The sequence below is a fragment of the Rhipicephalus sanguineus genome, chromosome 10 (assembly GCF_013339695.2).
Source record: "Rhipicephalus sanguineus isolate Rsan-2018 chromosome 10, BIME_Rsan_1.4, whole genome shotgun sequence".
Lineage (NCBI taxonomy): Eukaryota > Metazoa > Arthropoda > Arachnida > Ixodida > Ixodidae > Rhipicephalus > Rhipicephalus sanguineus.
The window spans coordinates 40,684,266-40,702,379 of record NC_051185.1 but is presented as its reverse complement, the minus strand read 5'-3'; the positions used below and the strand labels follow the sequence as shown (position 1 = coordinate 40,702,379).

General features: G+C 45.6%; 1 protein-coding gene across 2 annotated transcripts; it reads left to right on the top strand.

Annotated features, from left to right (window-relative positions):
* Positions 1–621: 621 nt before the first annotated feature.
* On the top strand, positions 622–16,220 carry LOC119371744 (caspase). 2 transcript variants are annotated; one of them, XM_037642201.2, is made up of 7 exons: positions 622–1,650; positions 3,412–3,632; positions 7,309–7,440; positions 9,117–9,278; positions 11,295–11,429; positions 12,494–12,566; positions 15,960–16,220. In XM_037642201.2, the coding sequence occupies exons 1-7, from the start codon at positions 1,241–1,243 to the stop codon at positions 16,195–16,197; spliced, it is 1,371 nt and encodes a 456-aa protein (XP_037498129.1). In that variant the 5' UTR covers positions 622–1,240; the 3' UTR covers positions 16,198–16,220. The 2 variants fall into 2 exon arrangements, with proteins under 2 accessions (XP_037498129.1, XP_049275675.1); XM_049419718.1 differs by having other exon boundaries at positions 3,412–3,641; positions 7,318–7,440.
* The last annotated feature ends 1,894 nt before the right edge of the window (positions 16,221–18,114 follow it).

Genomic DNA, 18,114 nt, shown 5'->3' with positions numbered 1-18,114 from the left:
AAAAAAAATGACACTCGTCCTTAGCGAATCCCCCTTCCCCAGCCGCGAAATTTTTACGTTTTGCATGCGCGCACGCATATACATATTTTCATTGACGTCACCGTGGTCGCCATCTTGGAGTACTAGCTGGTTGAGATGCCGTGTTTGTACGGTCGACAAACGGCGCTACTCCAAGCTCAAGCAGCTCCGCGCGTAAAATTTTAATGATGGGCGCGTGTTTTGTCCCTCACTGATAATCGTAGTCGGGCTGGCTTGTTTGTAGTACCTTGAATACTCGGCGCCATGCCGCCAGCCACTTTCTTATCAAGTATGCTCATTCACGCGAGGTGACAAACGCGCACGCTGTTCGCTGCGCGTTTTAACAGTGCAAGGAAAGGCACGCGATACCGTTGTAGGACAGGAAGACATCCCTTTTACCGCGCCTCTTTTTTATATATTTTTTAATTATACTATATCGCTATCGTATTTGCCTACAGTCACATGCTTACGATATTCTCAGCTCGGCTGCGATCGCAATAAACGTGGCTTCCGAGATCATGGCAGGGAATAATGCGAGAAATCACGTGCCGCGCGGTGGCGCTGCACGCGTAATCCTGACCGTTGGTACTGTCCGGACTCCGAACTTCCATCCATGCATTTCTCGGTCCGGCGTTTAGATCGGTGCGAGTTTTGATCATGGGTTTGATCACTGTGATAATAGTTGGCAGTAGTACGTTCCTCCTGCGCTCGCTCTCGATAGACACGGACGTCTCAACGTACGTGTGTATTCTGTGAGCACCGGGCGGAAAAGCAGCGCAGCGTGGAACCAACAGCCCTGTTGTGTACTTGCGTACCAGGAACCCCTGCTGTGTACTTGCGCGCAACTGATCTGTACTTGTTGCTACCGGAACAATCATTAACGTCATCAAAGACCGCTCGGGGATTTTGTTAAAGTTGCCTGGGCCGGCGAAGTTCCGCCAGATTGAACTACAAGGCAGCGCGAAGCTGTGCCGTTGAGCTGCTGTGATTTGGCGATTAATCGTCGCACAGGGGTCCAAAATCATTCGGTCATCGCTACAACGCCCCAGGGAAAGGGTTTCGACCATGGTTTGACGTGCGATCGGCTGATCGCGTGCTAGTCCGCATCGGCTCTTTCGCGTCTTCCGTCGTTAGCAACGCGCGTGTAGTGTTGCGCAGCTGTGGTGCAATATCGCGAAGGAAGTGTCTCAGTGACTTGACGCCACATTTTGCTCAAACCCATATGGCGGTCGCTTGCAGTCCTGACGCTCAACTGATCCCCAGGGACTCCAACGCGGTGACGTCCGCTGCTAGGGCGCCCGCTTGCCGTTACGTAGCGTTACTCAACGAATTGGTAGACGTCGATCGGGTTCGCTTCGCGTTTCTAGTGTACGCCGCGATAAACTCGCAGCACGGAGTCCCGCCCTCGCAGCGATCGCGCGCCCTGGTCCGCTACCTGACCGGACGCGCCGGCGATAATTTTGACGTCGTCAAAGGCTGCTTTCTCGACGAGTTTGGAGCTTCGGTTGACGACACAGCGCTCGAGATTCTCTACGTAATGCGAAAGTTCGAGCCCATGCGCAGGATATTCGGAGTCTGCCGTCATCGAGCCAGCACGCTGTACGAGTCGCCCAGGCGCGTCAGGAAGTTTTGGTAAGCATGCGCGCCAACTCGCGTTTTGTACTGTAGCTGTGTGTATCACGTGTCATTCCAAACAAGGGGGAAGAACGCCACGGCAACATGCAGCAGTCACCATCATCAGTGTCATTTGTCTATGGACTTTTTCACAGAAGACTCCCCGGGTGCCGCCATAATGCCCTCTGGGCTGTGGTAAATAGGCGTGATCCCACCCAAATATGCACTGCCAAGGCAGTGACGTCAGCCGTTGTACTTCCGTGCTACAGTCCAAAATGGAGATGTTTCTTCGCTCCGGTGAAAAGTTTTATCATCGATGAGGAGGGTTCTTAGGGAAGCTAGGTCAGTCATGAACATTATTTGCAAAACAGCACAAAAATTAAGACAGTGAATACAGAAAACACAGACAGAAAAATTAAGACAGTGAAATCCCTTTCCTGTCCTCTTCGGCATCGGAGCAACGCCATCCAAAGAAACTTCGTTTCTTTAAGCGGTGTCGATCGGGGCCGGAGGATCACATGACGCATACGCATAACTGCATGTGCACGTAAGGTCATGTGCACATGATGTGCCCTAGCCAGCCCAAGCACACGAGCAGTGTTGTATTGTGTTTGCATTCTCTGTGGTGTACTGCCCATTTCTGCAAGATAGATCCCCCAGTGCGCCACATTTGGAGAGACAAGCATGGTTTATGGATCCTTACTGTGTGATACAACGCGTCGCACCGCTAGAACTGCCGTCAGGGACGATGCATCGAAAAAGCGCCAAGCGTTGTCGGGGCTTGCGCCTGCACGACGTGGTAACGGCGAGAACACGAACGCATGCGAAACGGAGGCAGATTAGTCTCACATTTCGCTGCAGTTCGCACTAAAAGAAAAACAAAAACACGCACACATTTCGTTTGTGTTTTATTATTTGTCTTAAGTTTCATTCATCTATTCAAGCAACAAATTACACAAACTACACATGTTGCGTCAAACGATTCTCGCAGTGTCTACTGGGGGCGACTTCAGAGCACCGATGTCTATGTGGAGGAGAGACTTCAGAGCACAGATACCTACGTAGGGCCATTCCTTGTTTTACGTCTTCCCTTCCATCTTTGGGCGCGTGCCCGCGAGACGAAGGGCAAGCAGCGTTCAGTTTGAAATGTGACCTCTTTCCGCGGCGTGTATTGTTGCAAATTTTGGCAGACGTGATTGTGAGCCCCCGGTGCACGCGTTGCGCTCGCCAACTAATGGTCAGACATGGTGAGGGGCCCTTTGACAGACGTAATATAGCATGGTAGAAGAGTAAAATAATGGCAGGCGTCACACAATGCTAATTGCTTAATATGTGTGTGGTTTAAAGCTTCCCAGCCATTACAAAGGGCTCAGCCATGATTCTTCATTGCCATCAGCCACATGATCAACAAAGTGCACATAATGCCTTACAGATGTGTAGCGGGTACCTCGCTTCTCCGCAGTATGAGGAATAGTGGGATAGTGTGTGCTTTCCTACTTCACAAAAATTGTGATGATTTGTGGCATAGTGGGTACTTTGCACGTGTACCTGTATTAGTTGCCCCAAGAGAGTTTACAATGAGCTCTAGAAAAGCGACTCTTCCAGCTTTTGCTGTGACTGTGCTGCGTGTTCTGCACAGGCCTGGCACTTGTTTTTATAAAGATGTCTTAAATGGCAAATGAACATGTGTGGGCAAGTGGCTTTTATGTAACTGCGGATAGTACTTGGCTGATGCCGTTGGACTGAATTTGTGCAACCTTTCTCTCCTGTTCTGTTGAGGCGCGAGTTGGCAAACTTCTGCGAGTCCTGCCTGGATGATGAGGCTGCAGAGATCTCAAGGCACTTCCTACCCGAATCTTCGTTGTCTGGTGTGCCGACGCATGCAGAAGCGGTCGTCGTGCTGCTGTATGAGAGGAGCATCATAACCTTGGACAACTATGCTGCCCTCTACGAACACATAAGGACAGCTTACAACAACGAAGAACTCTTGGAGCATCTCTGTGAGTCACGTATTCACACCCGATTTGTCCTCGTACTGGTGGCATAAGCAGTAAGTGATAATGTAATATGTAATAATTATAATTGTTGCGAAAACACCCCAAAACCACAATATGGTTATGAGGAATGTTGTAGTGGAGGGCTCCGGACATTTTGGCTACCTGGGGCTTTTTAACATGCACCTAAATCTTAAGCACACAGGCCTCTAGCATTTCGCCTCCATTGAAATGCGGTTGCGGCGGCCGGGATTCGGTCCTGCGACCTTTAGGTCAGCAGTCAAGCATCATAACCACTAGACCACAGCTGCGGGTGTAAGCAATAACCGGTGTAGATTTGTGCGGGTCTATTCTTCTTTACGATGACAGTACAAAACACTGAAGGCTCAATTGTGCCCATAGGGTTTCCTCTAAATACACTAGAGGGAACTCTGGCGCTAGTATCTATGGGAGCTGCAATGCATGGCGCTTCAGCCAGCATGGGAATGATGGGTAGTACACGGATTTGTCTAAACTTTGGTCTTTTGGCTCCGTTTGGCTCCGCGTTGCCTGCATCCGCTTTATCGCAAGACTAAGTTCAGCAAACGTGCAGCAGTTCCACTTCACCACTTGACCTTTTTAGGCTCACCAATTCAATTATGGCCACGAAGTTCACAACGATCCACTATTTTACTTCAAACAAAACCAAAACACAACAATAAACGAAGCCACAAGTGCATATGAAGTCCAAAAGCGCAAAGACTAGGCAAATCCGTGTACTAACCATCATTCCCATGGTGGCTGAACGATTACAGCACCAGAGTTCCCTCTAGTTATTAGGAAACTCTTATGATTGCGCCAGCAGCTCATTGTGATTCCTGTGACCGGTCGCGTGTGCTTGCTCACAAATGGTCAATTTTCTTGAATGGCAAGTCTGTCGGGTCAGGTGCTCGATTTTCTGTGTGCGCCACAAAAGCTGTGCACCAATTACATGCACAGAAATAGTTTTCTGGTGCGGGCGAATGTCAATGACCACAATTGCGAGGAATTTCTGTGCGAGAACAAGTAGTTCACGCTAGCCGGTGCGAACGTCGATGGACGTGAGCTGCTTTTTGATCGCCATGCTCTTTACGGCAGTAGGTCTTGAATTTCAGATTTAATTTCTTTATTTCAGACATACATACACAGTTCACATTGTGCAGTGATTCCACTCCTGCGCCAACTGCGCCAAAGTGCGCCAAATTGTATTTACTGCGCCATCCTGATAATATCGACGAAATTTGCGCCAAACTGCGCCAAAGTCTCGGGTTTGGAGGCGTCTATCACCGGCAATCGCACCGCCGGCGCGTCAGAACATGTGCAGCTCGATCTTGGGGCTGCCAATAAAGTCGCAATCATGGACCAAGAATTATTCCGCTGAATAAATAGCGCTCGCGCGTGCGTTCCGAGTAAGCCACGATGCCTTGCACGGTGCCGATGCAGCTTCTGTTCTGCAAGTCGGCTCGACAGCAAAATGCGCTCTCCGCAGAGGCTCGTGACGTCTAGGCCTATCGGTAGCGAGAAAGTGCGACGGCGATTCATCGGCGGACGTCGTCTGTTCCAGAAACGCTGCTCATAGCTCGTTTCAAGCGTCGCACGGCACGTAAGGAAAGCAATGTTCAGTAATAACTACCTGAGTGCCGCTAAAATGTCTGTCACTTCTGTTTCCGGACATCGCGGAATGAAATCTGGGATCGCTCGCAGTAGATATATGGGACAATATCGAATTTTCCTTGCTTCGCATTTATGGAAGAGCACGCGAACGGTGGAAACGCGTTGACACTTTTCCTCAGATATACTTTATCCATGGATCTTCATCCAGAACAGCTTTTTCGTAATTCCTTCCGCCAGCACGTCCGAGTTTGTAATCACTCTGTGGTAAATACCCCCTAAAAGGCCCTGCCGTTTCGAGCTCACGTGCTGGGGTTCCAATTCGAATTTTTTGCTTGGTTTTTTAAAAATGTCATTTCATTAGTAAAATCATATCTCCTGGTCGGAGCAGCCGAACATGCGCAGCTGTCAGTAGCGGGCCCGTCGCTGACGGCCCACAGTGAAGCGGCTACGCCATGTTACACGTCCGCCCCTCGCTTTCGGGGGTCAATAGCTAACGGTTAAAAAAACTCAGTTTCGCTTAAGAGTGAAGCAATGAATGCGATACCAAAAAATCGTATTGTGAAACGAAGTAAGACTAGCAGCTAACTCTTTTGGATCCGATCTCGCGTAACTCAACAAAACGCTGGTTTAAGGGAATATGGCCCCTCCACGAACCGAAGCGTTTCCTTGCTCTGAGTTCTCTAAACGCGAAGTAAGCGTTGAGAGCACAGCAAGTTTACGAGCCGTCTCCTGATGCCTCGAGATAGCGCGTGCGCAAGCGACTGCGCCCTTCGAACGATGCGGTCCCCCCCCCCCCCCCCCTCCGCTCCCCTGGCGTCCCTTCATGCTCCTTACGAAAGACGGGCCTTCCGCCCATGTTTCCCGACGTATTGCCAGATGGCGTCCATATCTCACACAGCGCCTCTTCTATCGTCTTTACACGACATTTGCAGCGAAGCACGCAGATACGCTGCCAATTGCAATGAATCGAAATATTTGTAGCCTTCATAAGAGCCCCATAATAATACTGAGGTGCTTGAATGTTAATGCAATATGCTTCTGTATTGCACTCCAGGATGTAAAATTCGCTGCTCCAAAGTGCTCCCAGATGCAAAATTATCTGCTCCAAAGTGCTCCAAGATGATAATTTTGCTGCTCCAAAGTGCTCCAAAACGGAAATTTTGCTGCTCCAAAAATTGCTCCAAATCAGAGGTCCTCGGTAGCATCACTGCATTGTGGCGTATGTCCACGAGGTAAGGCAAAAGGAAACTTGTATGTCTCCTGACGACGCCTTCACCCGGGACTTGTATGTCTGACAGCAGGAGCGAAACCAGTGAAATCATGTGATTTACAAAAAATAATTAAATTGCTTATTACACAATATGCAAACAAGAATGACAATAAAAAGAAACACTTTAACATGAATATGAAGGCAAAAGTTTATACAAACTGTAGTAGTGCAAGTCTTTGCACATGTAGCGTGTTCAATATAAAGCATAAGGTGATTATCAGTACTTTACGAGACATCATTGAAAAGCTATTGTAAGTTTGAAAGAGACATGAGAAGTAGTTTTACTTGTTTTTTGGAATGAGACATACATGAGGTTTTCATTGGCCAGTTTGATTAAAGATGGGTATGCATTGCACAATGAAATTATTTGCTAATGTATAGTTTTTGTCCCGTAGTTAGTCCTTGGGTCAGTGAAATAGTGCGTAGGTCGTATGCCACATGTCTGTTTAAATATTTGTTTGAGAAAGCAGCATAATCGTATTTAATTTCGCGGAAAATCATTGTTGCTAAGCAAAATTTATACAACTGGGAGAACGGTAGTATGTTTAAGGTTTCATACAGGGGAGTCAATTGGGGCATAGATTCACATTGAGGCCATTACATTGGTGATGATAGGTGCAGCTCATTATGCAAATCAACCATCACATATGGTTAAGTTCGCAGAAAACATAAAATGCTAAATGAACGAATTAAACAGATCCTTTTAACTGCCCAAACAATGCATTCGGTGTCAGATGAAACTGCTTGTTGCTCATTAAAGCCCAATTTCTTGACTTGTAGGTGAAGCAGTGCCGCGGTATCCAATGACCAACAGCCCACATGGATATGCGGTCATTTTAAACCACAATGTGTTCAAAGACCCAAAGAAGGAGATCAGGTTACAGGAGAGACAAGGCACGAAGAAAGATGTCGGTAAGGAACAACATGTTTGCTTTATTGACATTCTTTTGATGTAATACACTCAAACCTCGATATGACGAACCTGGATATAACGAATTATTGGTTATAACGAAGTAAACGAAGAACAGTGCTGTCATATATACAGTATTACAAATAAACGTTTATAACGAATTTTCGGATATAACGAAGTTATTTTCGTGGCGGATGTGACTTTGTTATAATGAGGTTTGAGTGCAATGTTGTCAGTGTGTTCAGAGAAGTGAGGTGCCGATTTTGGTTAGTTGGTTGCTTGGACGTACCGGGTGTTTCAGATAATTTTTGAAGGTTGTTAACCCCAGCAGGCGCGACTTATGAAGAAATGGCTGTAAATGTGCCACATTTACACATTATTCTAAGGCACTTGATATTCTGTTGCAAGAAGAAATAATGTCATGATACATTGATGATTTGTGTGTTCTGTAATTAATTTTAAATAAACTGCAATTAATTATGTAATTATCCTGGAGTCGTTCATGTTCCGTTTTTGCATAAATAGAATGAAATCTCAGATAGTGCGATAGTGTGAGATGGCTCACAGAAAGCGGTGTGGCGAACATCTTATCGAACATGGTAGAGCCTTCAGCAAAGTGATCATACGCAGCAATACACAGCAAAATGGAGTTAAATTACGACACCTTTATGATGCAGGAGGTTCAATTCATCCAAAGCACAGTGTCTTGCTCTTTCTTCGCCCCTAGTCGACACAATTTGCAAAAACAAGTTGTGTACACATATATGTACAAAGCACCTTAGAGGACTAAATGTAGGGCTTCCGAAGAGGGAAGAAAATTTCTGAACTGTTGGATGCGATAGATGCCCGTAAATGTTAAGTAGCTCTATTTTTGCATAAATGGAATGAGATCTCAGACTAGGAATGTAGTGTGATGCCTGTAAATTACACTGATTGATAGTCAAGTAATCTGCACAAATTTATCTTGAATTATGTTATGCCACGTATTGCAGTTAATGTATTGTAGCGATTGTAGCGGCGAGTTGGCAAGGCTTGCATACACTGAACAAATTTGCAGGGTGGCTCCTGTCTCGGAATGTTCATTCCTGGAATGTGCAACGAAGTACATGGGTGTTCCAGTTACTCGTGACTTCAGTGCACGAAACCATAGTGGGTTACAAATAACTGGAACAACAGTCTACTTTGACTGCAATTTTGGCTGTACATATCTTGAAGTCCATGCCACCCACAGATTTAATTCCAAGTTTAAATGGCTTGAGAACTCACTGACTGCATCCCATCTTTTCTCTTCTGTTTCTTATTTTTTTTCATTCTTGGTATCGACAACGGCTATTAGGTTAGGTTAGTATGAGGTTAGGTTAGGTTCGAACCTTTCTTTGAAGCGTCAGCTTTATTTGAAACCGAAGATTTCTCATGTCCTATCCTCTACATCTACACCGCCTGATCCTATGTGGTCTAAAATTTTGTTGCAGTTGAGCTGCAAGCAGTGAAATGCTCCTTGCTGTCCTGTAGTGCCAGTGTATTTGTTTTATTGCGAGAGAAAGCAATTCTCTATGTGTTCCTTTTACAGACTCGTGTTTGCTATGTTGCCTTCAGAATGTTAATAACATTTGCTTGCTAGTAAACTGTCTGTGCATTGTACACGACTTTAACACACTTTAAAACCTCTTCTTAACAGATGTGCTAAAGCAACTGTGGGAGGAGCTGGATTTTAACGTGAGGATATACGACGACTGTACGTCAGGTGAAATTGAAAAATTGCTGCTCGAAATCGCCACAGTTTGGGACCACAGGAAGAGCGACGCCATCGTGTTCATCATTCTGTCCCACGGGTACAGAGGTAAGATGCGACTCGTTAATTAAATGAGCCGTTAGGGCATCACAATGTTGACAGAATGATTATCACGAACAAATGAGTGCGTTGGTTTGCAAGGCAAATGCAGCCAACTTATGCCGATTCAAACTGCTTGCAAATTAAGAAACTATGGTTGCCAGAGTGTCAGCTAGTTACAGTTACCAGTTACAGAATTTCAGCTAGTATAGTGTTTGCTCAGAAAAGGTACCTATAGGTTCTTGCCTCGCAAGTACTATTTCAGTGGAATTATTTTACTGTTGTAACCAGTTATACAATTTCAACAGACTGTTTCATGGACCGTAGTTGCACATACAGTCGTGATCAGTATGAAAGGGAACGCTGAAATTAAGTTAAAGAGCCCATAGTCACTAAATGCAGTTGCCAAAATAAAATGTGTTCATAACGCTGTTTCAAGCGCAAAGGAGTCACTTGGAAATTGATATGTCAAATTCATGTCAGAACATGGTGAGTAAAGACTGCTTAAGTAGAAACTGTGTTTCCTTTTGCATTGCTCACAACTGCACATAGTATTCTAATTTAATGTTCTGCTATTGAGTTTCTTTCCTTGGATGTAGTACATACACACAACAAACATTTTTTTTTCAATTGTACTTCCATTAGAATGTGCCTGCCATAGCGAGGATTCTTAACCTGTGACCTCACGCTTACATGCCCTGGGTTGTCGAGCTGCTGCAACGAGTTCAGAAATGAAAATCACAGTTTTGCCGGAAGGGCAAAGCAAAGAATGTGATAGCAACAAATTGGGACGTTCTACAACATAAGGCTAGCAGCTTGCTCCTTTAGGAAACGCAGCCGCTGCAGCGAGTGAGGTGACCTTCGTGCTGTCTGTGGCCTCAATGAAAACTTTGCAATGAGAGCACAACACGTACAAAGGTACGAGCCGTATGCTGGTTGATAGCACGTGACTGTGGGCGATCACGCCTTGTCGGTCATAGTATACACATTTCCTGCCAGAGGCACACAGCCCCCCTCCGGCTCCCATCCCCACGTGCCTTTCGTGTGATGGAGATGGCTGGCCCGTTTGATCTCAGCTTGAGCTGCGTTCGTCGGCAGCGCTCGTATGCTCTCACTTGCACATGGAACATACAACATGCAGGACGATGTTATCGATTTGGACTTCATACGGAACGTGACAGTGACATCGAGAATGCGCCTGTAGTGTGAATATAATTGCTATCACATAGGGATGCATGAATGGTAAATTTGAGGTTCGAGGCAAATAGCGATTCCATCGAATAATTTCGAATCGAATTGCTCAAATAGAATATATCGCATATTATTAAGAAAAATGACCATTTCTGTCATGACCCAACTAAATAGCTCAATATTTTTAATTGGAACTAGGCGTGTGTTAGTGTTACTTTTTTGTTTTGAAGTGCAGTGGAAGCAAAGTCAAATAGTGGCAGGATTTGAATAGTAATAGGGTACAAGTTATAAGTGGTGAAATATGTTAAGTTTTAAAGTTTGCTATACTTAGCGCATATAAGCCCTCTTAACACGCTTTTAAACTTTGAAATATGTAATCAAGGTGTAGGTAATATGTACACATTAACTTTGAAGAGTGGCTTCACGGCAATGCGGTATTCCCCTGGATAGGTGGTTTCACGGCAAAGCAGTCCTACACTGCAGTGAAACAGCCTTTTAAGGAGGTTTTTACATTGAGCACAAGGGGACGAGACACAAGAAGACAAGGCGACTAAACGAACGCTCTTGTCTTCTTGGGTCTCGTCCTTTTGCGCTCAAATCTATTGCAGACTATGAACCAACGCGCCCAGCAAAGCATTTTATTGGGGGTTTTATGTGCGGTCGAATATAAGTCTATTTGTTCGTTTCGATTACTTCGAAACTAGAATAATTTAAACTGGTGTCAAAGCAAACTTGAATACTGTAACATTCGAAGCTCTCGAATATTCTCCCATCCCTACTCTCCCAGTAAAACACATACTTGAGCTTGTGATGTGTCGCCACACATCCTCCCAGGTGGGTTCTATGCTAGCGACTGCAAGAAGGTGGACCTCGACACAGTCGAGAGCTACCTCTGCGAGAAATGCGACGGCCTCCAGCACAAGCCAAAGGTGCTTTGCGTCCAAGCTTGCCAGATTGGCGACGTATCTGGTCAGTTCCACGACGTCTTAAGCTTTTCTTTTCTTTGTTTCGCATGTTCATTGGCCTAGGACTGTTTGAACAAAGGACAGCTAACTGGGGCATGCAAACAAAGTACTGCTCTACTGTCACTAAATTTGGATCATGGGAATGTAAGCTGGGAGTATTTAAAAAAAATGGGAAGTATCATAACTTTCAGCAGCTCAGAGGTACGCAGAAAACACTCTAAAAGATTTTCCACCGCCATCCTGCAATGTGGTACGATAGATATTTCTGGCAGCGTGCGACTACCGCACTTACTTGCATGCTACAAGCACCGATTGGTTCTTGCTAGTCTTGGCGTTGCAAATGACTGCTATCTGCTGATGTAACAGAACAACGTTAGCAAGATTTAATACAGTGTGCGTTGCATCCGTAAAGGCATCGCATACGTATGAATGCCACGTTTTCCGTAACGTGCATGTGCTGTACGTGAAACATGGCATTTTTACATACTAAGCATCATTACGGAAGCTACGCATGCAGTACTAAAACTTGCCGTTTTCTTGATTCAGTCTCATTTTCTTGATTGAGTTGCCTGTCAAAACATTTTTCATTTGTAAGAGCTTGCACATTATCGCTTTTCTGCATTAGTGTTTTCAGTTTTTTTAAATTTTTGCATGTGCTTTAGAAAGCGTGGGTATCTATACATGCCTCTAACATTACTTTCACTGCAACAATTTTAATCTGACAAGATTAATCTATTTATACGAAATAGTCCTGCAGTCATATGCTGCGAGGTGTCCTTCCGCATGCATTTATATACCTCTGTAATGACATCGCTGCAAATTGAGTGTGTAGAAACATTCTGATCAGCGCCAAGCGAAGTGGCGAGGCCTACACACTTAAATTGTGCCTCGAGGTGCAGCCAAAGACCTGACTTGAGTGTTGTCCGTCGTGCGGTGTTTTCGTTCCGTTTGCGCTGTCTACAGGCTAGTTGTTGCTTTAGTTGTGGAAATTGGGAAGTGGAGCATTGTCAGATTATTGTCCTGTACAGCAAGAGTCACGGATTATTTTCTGTCTCTATTGCCTTTCAGAACCATCACCTAGGGGCACAGGTGAAAGGCGTAGCCGGGCCCACATGCTGAAGTTCATGTCAACTGTGCCATTGTAAGATTGCCATTGTCATATCGATGTTCTGACAGATATTCAAGAAAACAATTGCCTGTAGCAGGTAGCACAGCTGAGGCAGTTGTTGCAGCAGAGGTTACTTTTATGACAAACCACAATTTTGTAAATGACTCCTTATCTGTATATCTTCGCGTAGCGATGTGAAGGAAAATAGAAAGGCAGTCAAATAAACCTTAGCGTTCAGTTAGCATAAAAAAAGGAAAAACATTGTCATCAATGAAGTAGTGGCACAAGGCAGCAATGATTGCCAACTTGTTGATTAATTCAGCCTTACAGAGCTATGTGTTAACATTTTGGTATGATCAAGTGGCAGAGCACTTGGCCTGGAAAGGTGTTTGTTCCAGATTCAATGCTTTGGGCAAACGCACGCAGAGCTTCCTTTTCAAAAAGCCTTTGTGGGTTTCCCTTGTAGCTGGATGATACCTTTACATAGGAGCACAGGTGTCCCACTTCGAAGATTTGCGATGTGGGCGTATGAAGCTCAGTGATAAAAGTGGGCGCAGCGCTAAGAATGAAGCAAGCTGCACAGTTGTCATGGAGCATGATGGATGACCTAGATAAGAATAGGCGTGCAGAGCTGCAGATGGCTTCATTGGCACAGCTGGCATGGTGCCAACTCGCACAGGTTCGATGGTGCAAAGCGGGTAGCTTCTACGCTCGACAAAACTCGGCGTTGGGGACACATGCAGTCAGTTCTGTATCGGTGCATGGAAAGAAGTAGTCAAAGTGGAAATGATCGGATAAACAGTGACTGCAGAAATGAGAGAATGCACGTTCACGCAAAATATGGGTTTGCGTTGTGGAATGAGGGTATATGTTTTGATGAACTGTGTTGATTGAAGAAATTACCATAAAAAAAGCTGGAATATAGGTTGATTCCTTGTTTTGAAATGGTGAACATTAAAAAAAAAAAAGAAATCATCGTTGCTGGTAAACACAACACATAACTTCCATTTTCTTTCTCTGTGCTCATTCATTGTGACAGCTGAAAACTGCGTTCTTATATTATCATCAGGGGATGGCCTATAGTATTATCGTTGTGTTAGAAATAACTGTTAGGATGGCCACTAGTCTTGTATGACATTCCACAGCACATCATTCGTGATGTACAGGCATTTGTTATGCAGTAAAAGCCACTGGGAAATGAGCAGCACTCACTGGGCACCTGCGGTTCATGCCAGCGATCACTGCAGCTTGTGTGGCTTCCGATGGCAAATCACTCATATCGATTGTCTACCTCCCGTCGATCACAGCCGCAGCTTTTTGGCACTACGTTTGAAGGCTCGATAAGACCCTTCCTCCGTGCCGCCAATTAGTCCCGACAAGTACACACGCACGTGTGCAGTGCTCTCAAATAAAATCCACATGCGAGTTCGAGTTCAGTATGAACAATGTAGCAATCGCGGAAAGAAGCTTTTAGTGAAAGTATGTTGTAGTTGCACTATTTTAATTTCTGTATGCGGGAACCATGCGGTGCAGCAATGCCACACTCTCGCTTACGTGTATTCTCTCGCGTCATTTCCGAATACAGCACTAAAATCAAGCAAAGACCTGCTAATTTCACACCACGAAACAGCAGTAATGCACATTTGCATATTGCCTGCTAAGTCTGAGTGTCTACAATGGCGGTTTATCGTGGCCAGACAAGTGAATTTATGCCAAAGATAATTTTATGTAAAACGAGGCGTCGCTTTCCTACACATAATTTTCTTGGAAGAGGATAACTCTTACTTCTATTCCGATTTTTACGGTAGTTTGCTAAATGTTCGGCGTAGCCTTCTCTTTTTCAATGCTTCTCACATGATCGAAAATCTCATAGTACACACTCTAGAGGAAAAAGCTCCCCACAGGGCGCATGCATTAGAACCTCCAGACACAAGGGCACCGCCATAGCCGCCAGTACACTACCCGGTGAACGTTACCAACTCCCGAGACGCTTGCAAGACTTGACAGTAGTACTCCGCTTTCATCGGAGATAGTGAAAGTGAGGTCACATTAATGTAGAGTTGTAAGCACACGTCAAGAGAAGCCACAGATGATCATGCACTGCAATTCGCAAGACACGCTATTGGCCGCGATCTTGAACTCAAGTGAATATGGTGGTGCCATCTAGTAAAAGCACATGCACTCTTTCCTGTGCCACGAGTCATGTGCGCAGTAAGTTACCTAAATAGCCTTGGATCTTTCCTCAAAATATTCCAAATAAACTTCAATTTCTCCTCGCACGTCTCTCATGCGTAAAAAGTGCTTGTGTTTGATTTATATATTGCTATACAGTAGAACCCCGCTGTTACGTTCCTCACTGCTGCTGCGTTTTCCCGGCTGTTACGTCGTTTTCCGCCGGTCCCGGCATAGCTCCCATAGGATACAATGTATTGGGAACCCCGCTGTTACGTCGTAACTGTCGGACCGTTCCCGTATGATACGTCGCGAAGTGCGCCCGGAGCCGACCGAGTGACTACCAAAGAAAGCGGCCATGGTGCATTTTCACGCAGCTTGGCCTCGTTTGACCGTAATATTAGCCGCATGAGAGGCGCAAGCAACAGAATCTTTCAATTGATGCAAACAAAAGCATGGCCTTCGAGATTCAAATTGCAAAGATGGCGTCTATGACGTAACTGCTCGCGAAAGCAAGGCCTTCGAGATTGGCATTTACTATTGACAAAAGCATAGCCTCTGAGATTTGCATTGCACAAACATGGCGTGTATGACGTACTTGCTTGCGAAAGCAAGGCCTTCGAGATTGGCATTCACTTCTGCCATCGCGTTGGCGTAGACTCATCATCATCGTTATTTGTCGGAGAACGGGAGGAGTTCGAGCTTGTTGGAGCTTGCATGGTCGTGCGTGCGGTTCGCGGTCGGACTCGCCGCGCCGGTTGTGATTGCGTGTGCTTAGTTCTTTCATGCCTACAGCTGTTGGTGTTAAAAAAATCACATACGTTGATTACATTTCTGTGGATAAGGCCGTCCTAAGCTCCGCGTTTCTATCCATCGACTAGATCGCGGCTGAGCGCGCCAATTTTCGTGCTGCTCGTAAGAATTGAAATAAAATTCTGTACCACTAAATATTTTGCCGTTTTTCCTGTTTTTCGGCTCTTACGTTTCCCGTCTCTTACGTTTATTTCCTACGGTCCCTTCAAAAACGTATCAGCGGGGTTCTACTGTATTCGTAGTGTTGCACAGCACGAATTTTGGCCGTTCTGTAAATAACTGCACAGGAAACAATGACACCGGTAGTGTAATGGCAGTGGTTGGTGCTCTTTCAGCCCAGCTTTTCCTCTTGAGTCTGCACTAACTCTATGGTAAATCTGCTGAGTCGGGTTGTCACCCGACATTCCCACCAACGCGTGTGCCGTTAAAATTACATTGCAGCTCATTGTCCTACCGTGACCCTCACTACGGCAGCATTTTCGTGCAAGCATTAGTGGAAGCGGTTCGGCGACACTGGCGCAACCACGACCTCGTGCAGATCGGCACGTTCATCAACAGTGGCGTCGCCGATCGGCCCATCCCCGTGGTGTCCAGCGACGGCCAAAATATCAACTGGTCGAGCCAGACCTCAGAAGTCAGCAACACACTCACCCGTGCCCTCTACCTGGGAAGAAAGTGAAGCACTGCCGCAGTGGTTCGGCCTCGACACAGACTCCATCACTTCGTTTCTTCCTTTTTTTTTTTTAACTGACAGTCGAGAGAAGGTCAGTCTAGACAGGTACAGTGTGCACTGTCAGAGCTCTTATCCGTATATCCTCTGTGGAAAAGGGCATTTTTCACTACGCTCGCTTACAGCCTAAGAAGAAAATGTGAGCCCCGCCCACAGCCATTGCTTTCTCTCCTACAGAGAATTTGCATAAGAGCTCCATCCAATAGCGCTTACCCATTTTCGTGATGTCAGGCACTTTCCCAGTGTTTCAGATACACTTCCCCATACACATGCGCGTTTGCGTCGCTGGTTTAGGTCGGAAACCTGAACGTCCTGGTAAATTTCGTCTGGGATGTCGAACTTGCTGCTCAGCCAAACGTAATGTTTCAGATAGCAATGACAAACCTTTAACTCCTAATATGCGTAGTATTTACATAAGCCGAGAAAAAGTACTTACGGTTCGAGCGGAAACCAGCTAGCACTGCTGTCCTTCACAGGTGAAAGGCAGGCACTCCGTAATTCTGTGGGTAGAGCCTACATTTTTTCTTAGGTTGTACCCAAGTGTAGTGAAGAAGATTGTAGGGGTAAACTTTCACCAAAAACTTAACACTAAGATCATTCTCTTACCTGAGCCAGGCTGTTGTGCAAAGAAAGAAAGAAACGAAAGGGGCTGTCAGGTCGAACCTTAGACTGCCTTCGATGTTATTGCTGTTTTAACAACTTTGTCTTATACCTTGGTTTGTGTGGCGATGACCCGCCATCCTGAACATTTAGTCACTTTATGCTTGCTTTTATGTTCCGACACCAATTCGTCCACGCCACTCAGTTGAATCTTGTGGATGGTTGTTGTCATCTTCATCCTATTTTATGGCTTAGCAGGATCCAGGCCTCTCTTAGTGATCTCTGCCCCTTCTTGTACTAGCCAATCCCAAGTCATGCCTGCGAATTCTCCCCATTTCACCGTAGGAGCATTACATGGACGGCCCAGATACGTTTCTGAGCCGTCCATGTAACACGGACATCCAAGGGATGGCCCAATGCAAATTGTTTTACATGCATGTTTTGCTTGACTTGTTCGTGTTTGGCTGTTAATATTGCATTTTTTCATGAGCTCGTATGTCAGTGCAAAGAGTTTAGTACATCAAGCTTGTCGGAGTTGAAGTACGAGTCAACACCGAATCATGTACCACACATTTCTTGCTAGACTTCAATGTCTGCACATCGGTATTTGTCATAATTTAATGCGACCTTGTATGCATCCAGAATGGAAACTTTGAACCAATGTGGACTCAGAACTTGGAAGCTGAGGTGGAAACTCCATACAGTGTGATTGGGCTTGCTTTGCGTCAACTTTCAAAAGGTTTCGTAGACATTGGCTGTCAAATGCATACTCGAGATGGAAATTGGTAAACATCGTGTAAGGTGGGAGAAGTTTGGAAAGCATAAATAAGCAGTGATAAAAGTGATCTCTCTTGAGATTTTCTGATACGGTTTGCCACAACAAACAATTTTATGGGTTGTTGGAAATGTACGTGACATCACCGATTGCGAGGGAAATCGTGCGTGTTTTGCGTGCGTGTTTGAGACTCCAGTCGACTGTGATGGACTTTTAAAAGACCAACAGTGGTTGAACAAGGAACCTCACAGGAGGCAACCGTTGCTGCAAGGCTGTGAAAAAAAAATATCCGCAACGAACGCGTTTGAATTATTGGCATGTTTTCTAAAGCGCTGACTGTTTCACGAAAAATTTCCCTTGTGCAAGCCAGCGCATTGTGACGCTTGGCACGTTTTTGCAACGGTGGTGGGTTTGCTGTCGGGCTCGTTTCATGCGTACATTGCTGAGGCACGAAGCCTGCACTACCACAGGCACCCGTCGATCACTGTTAC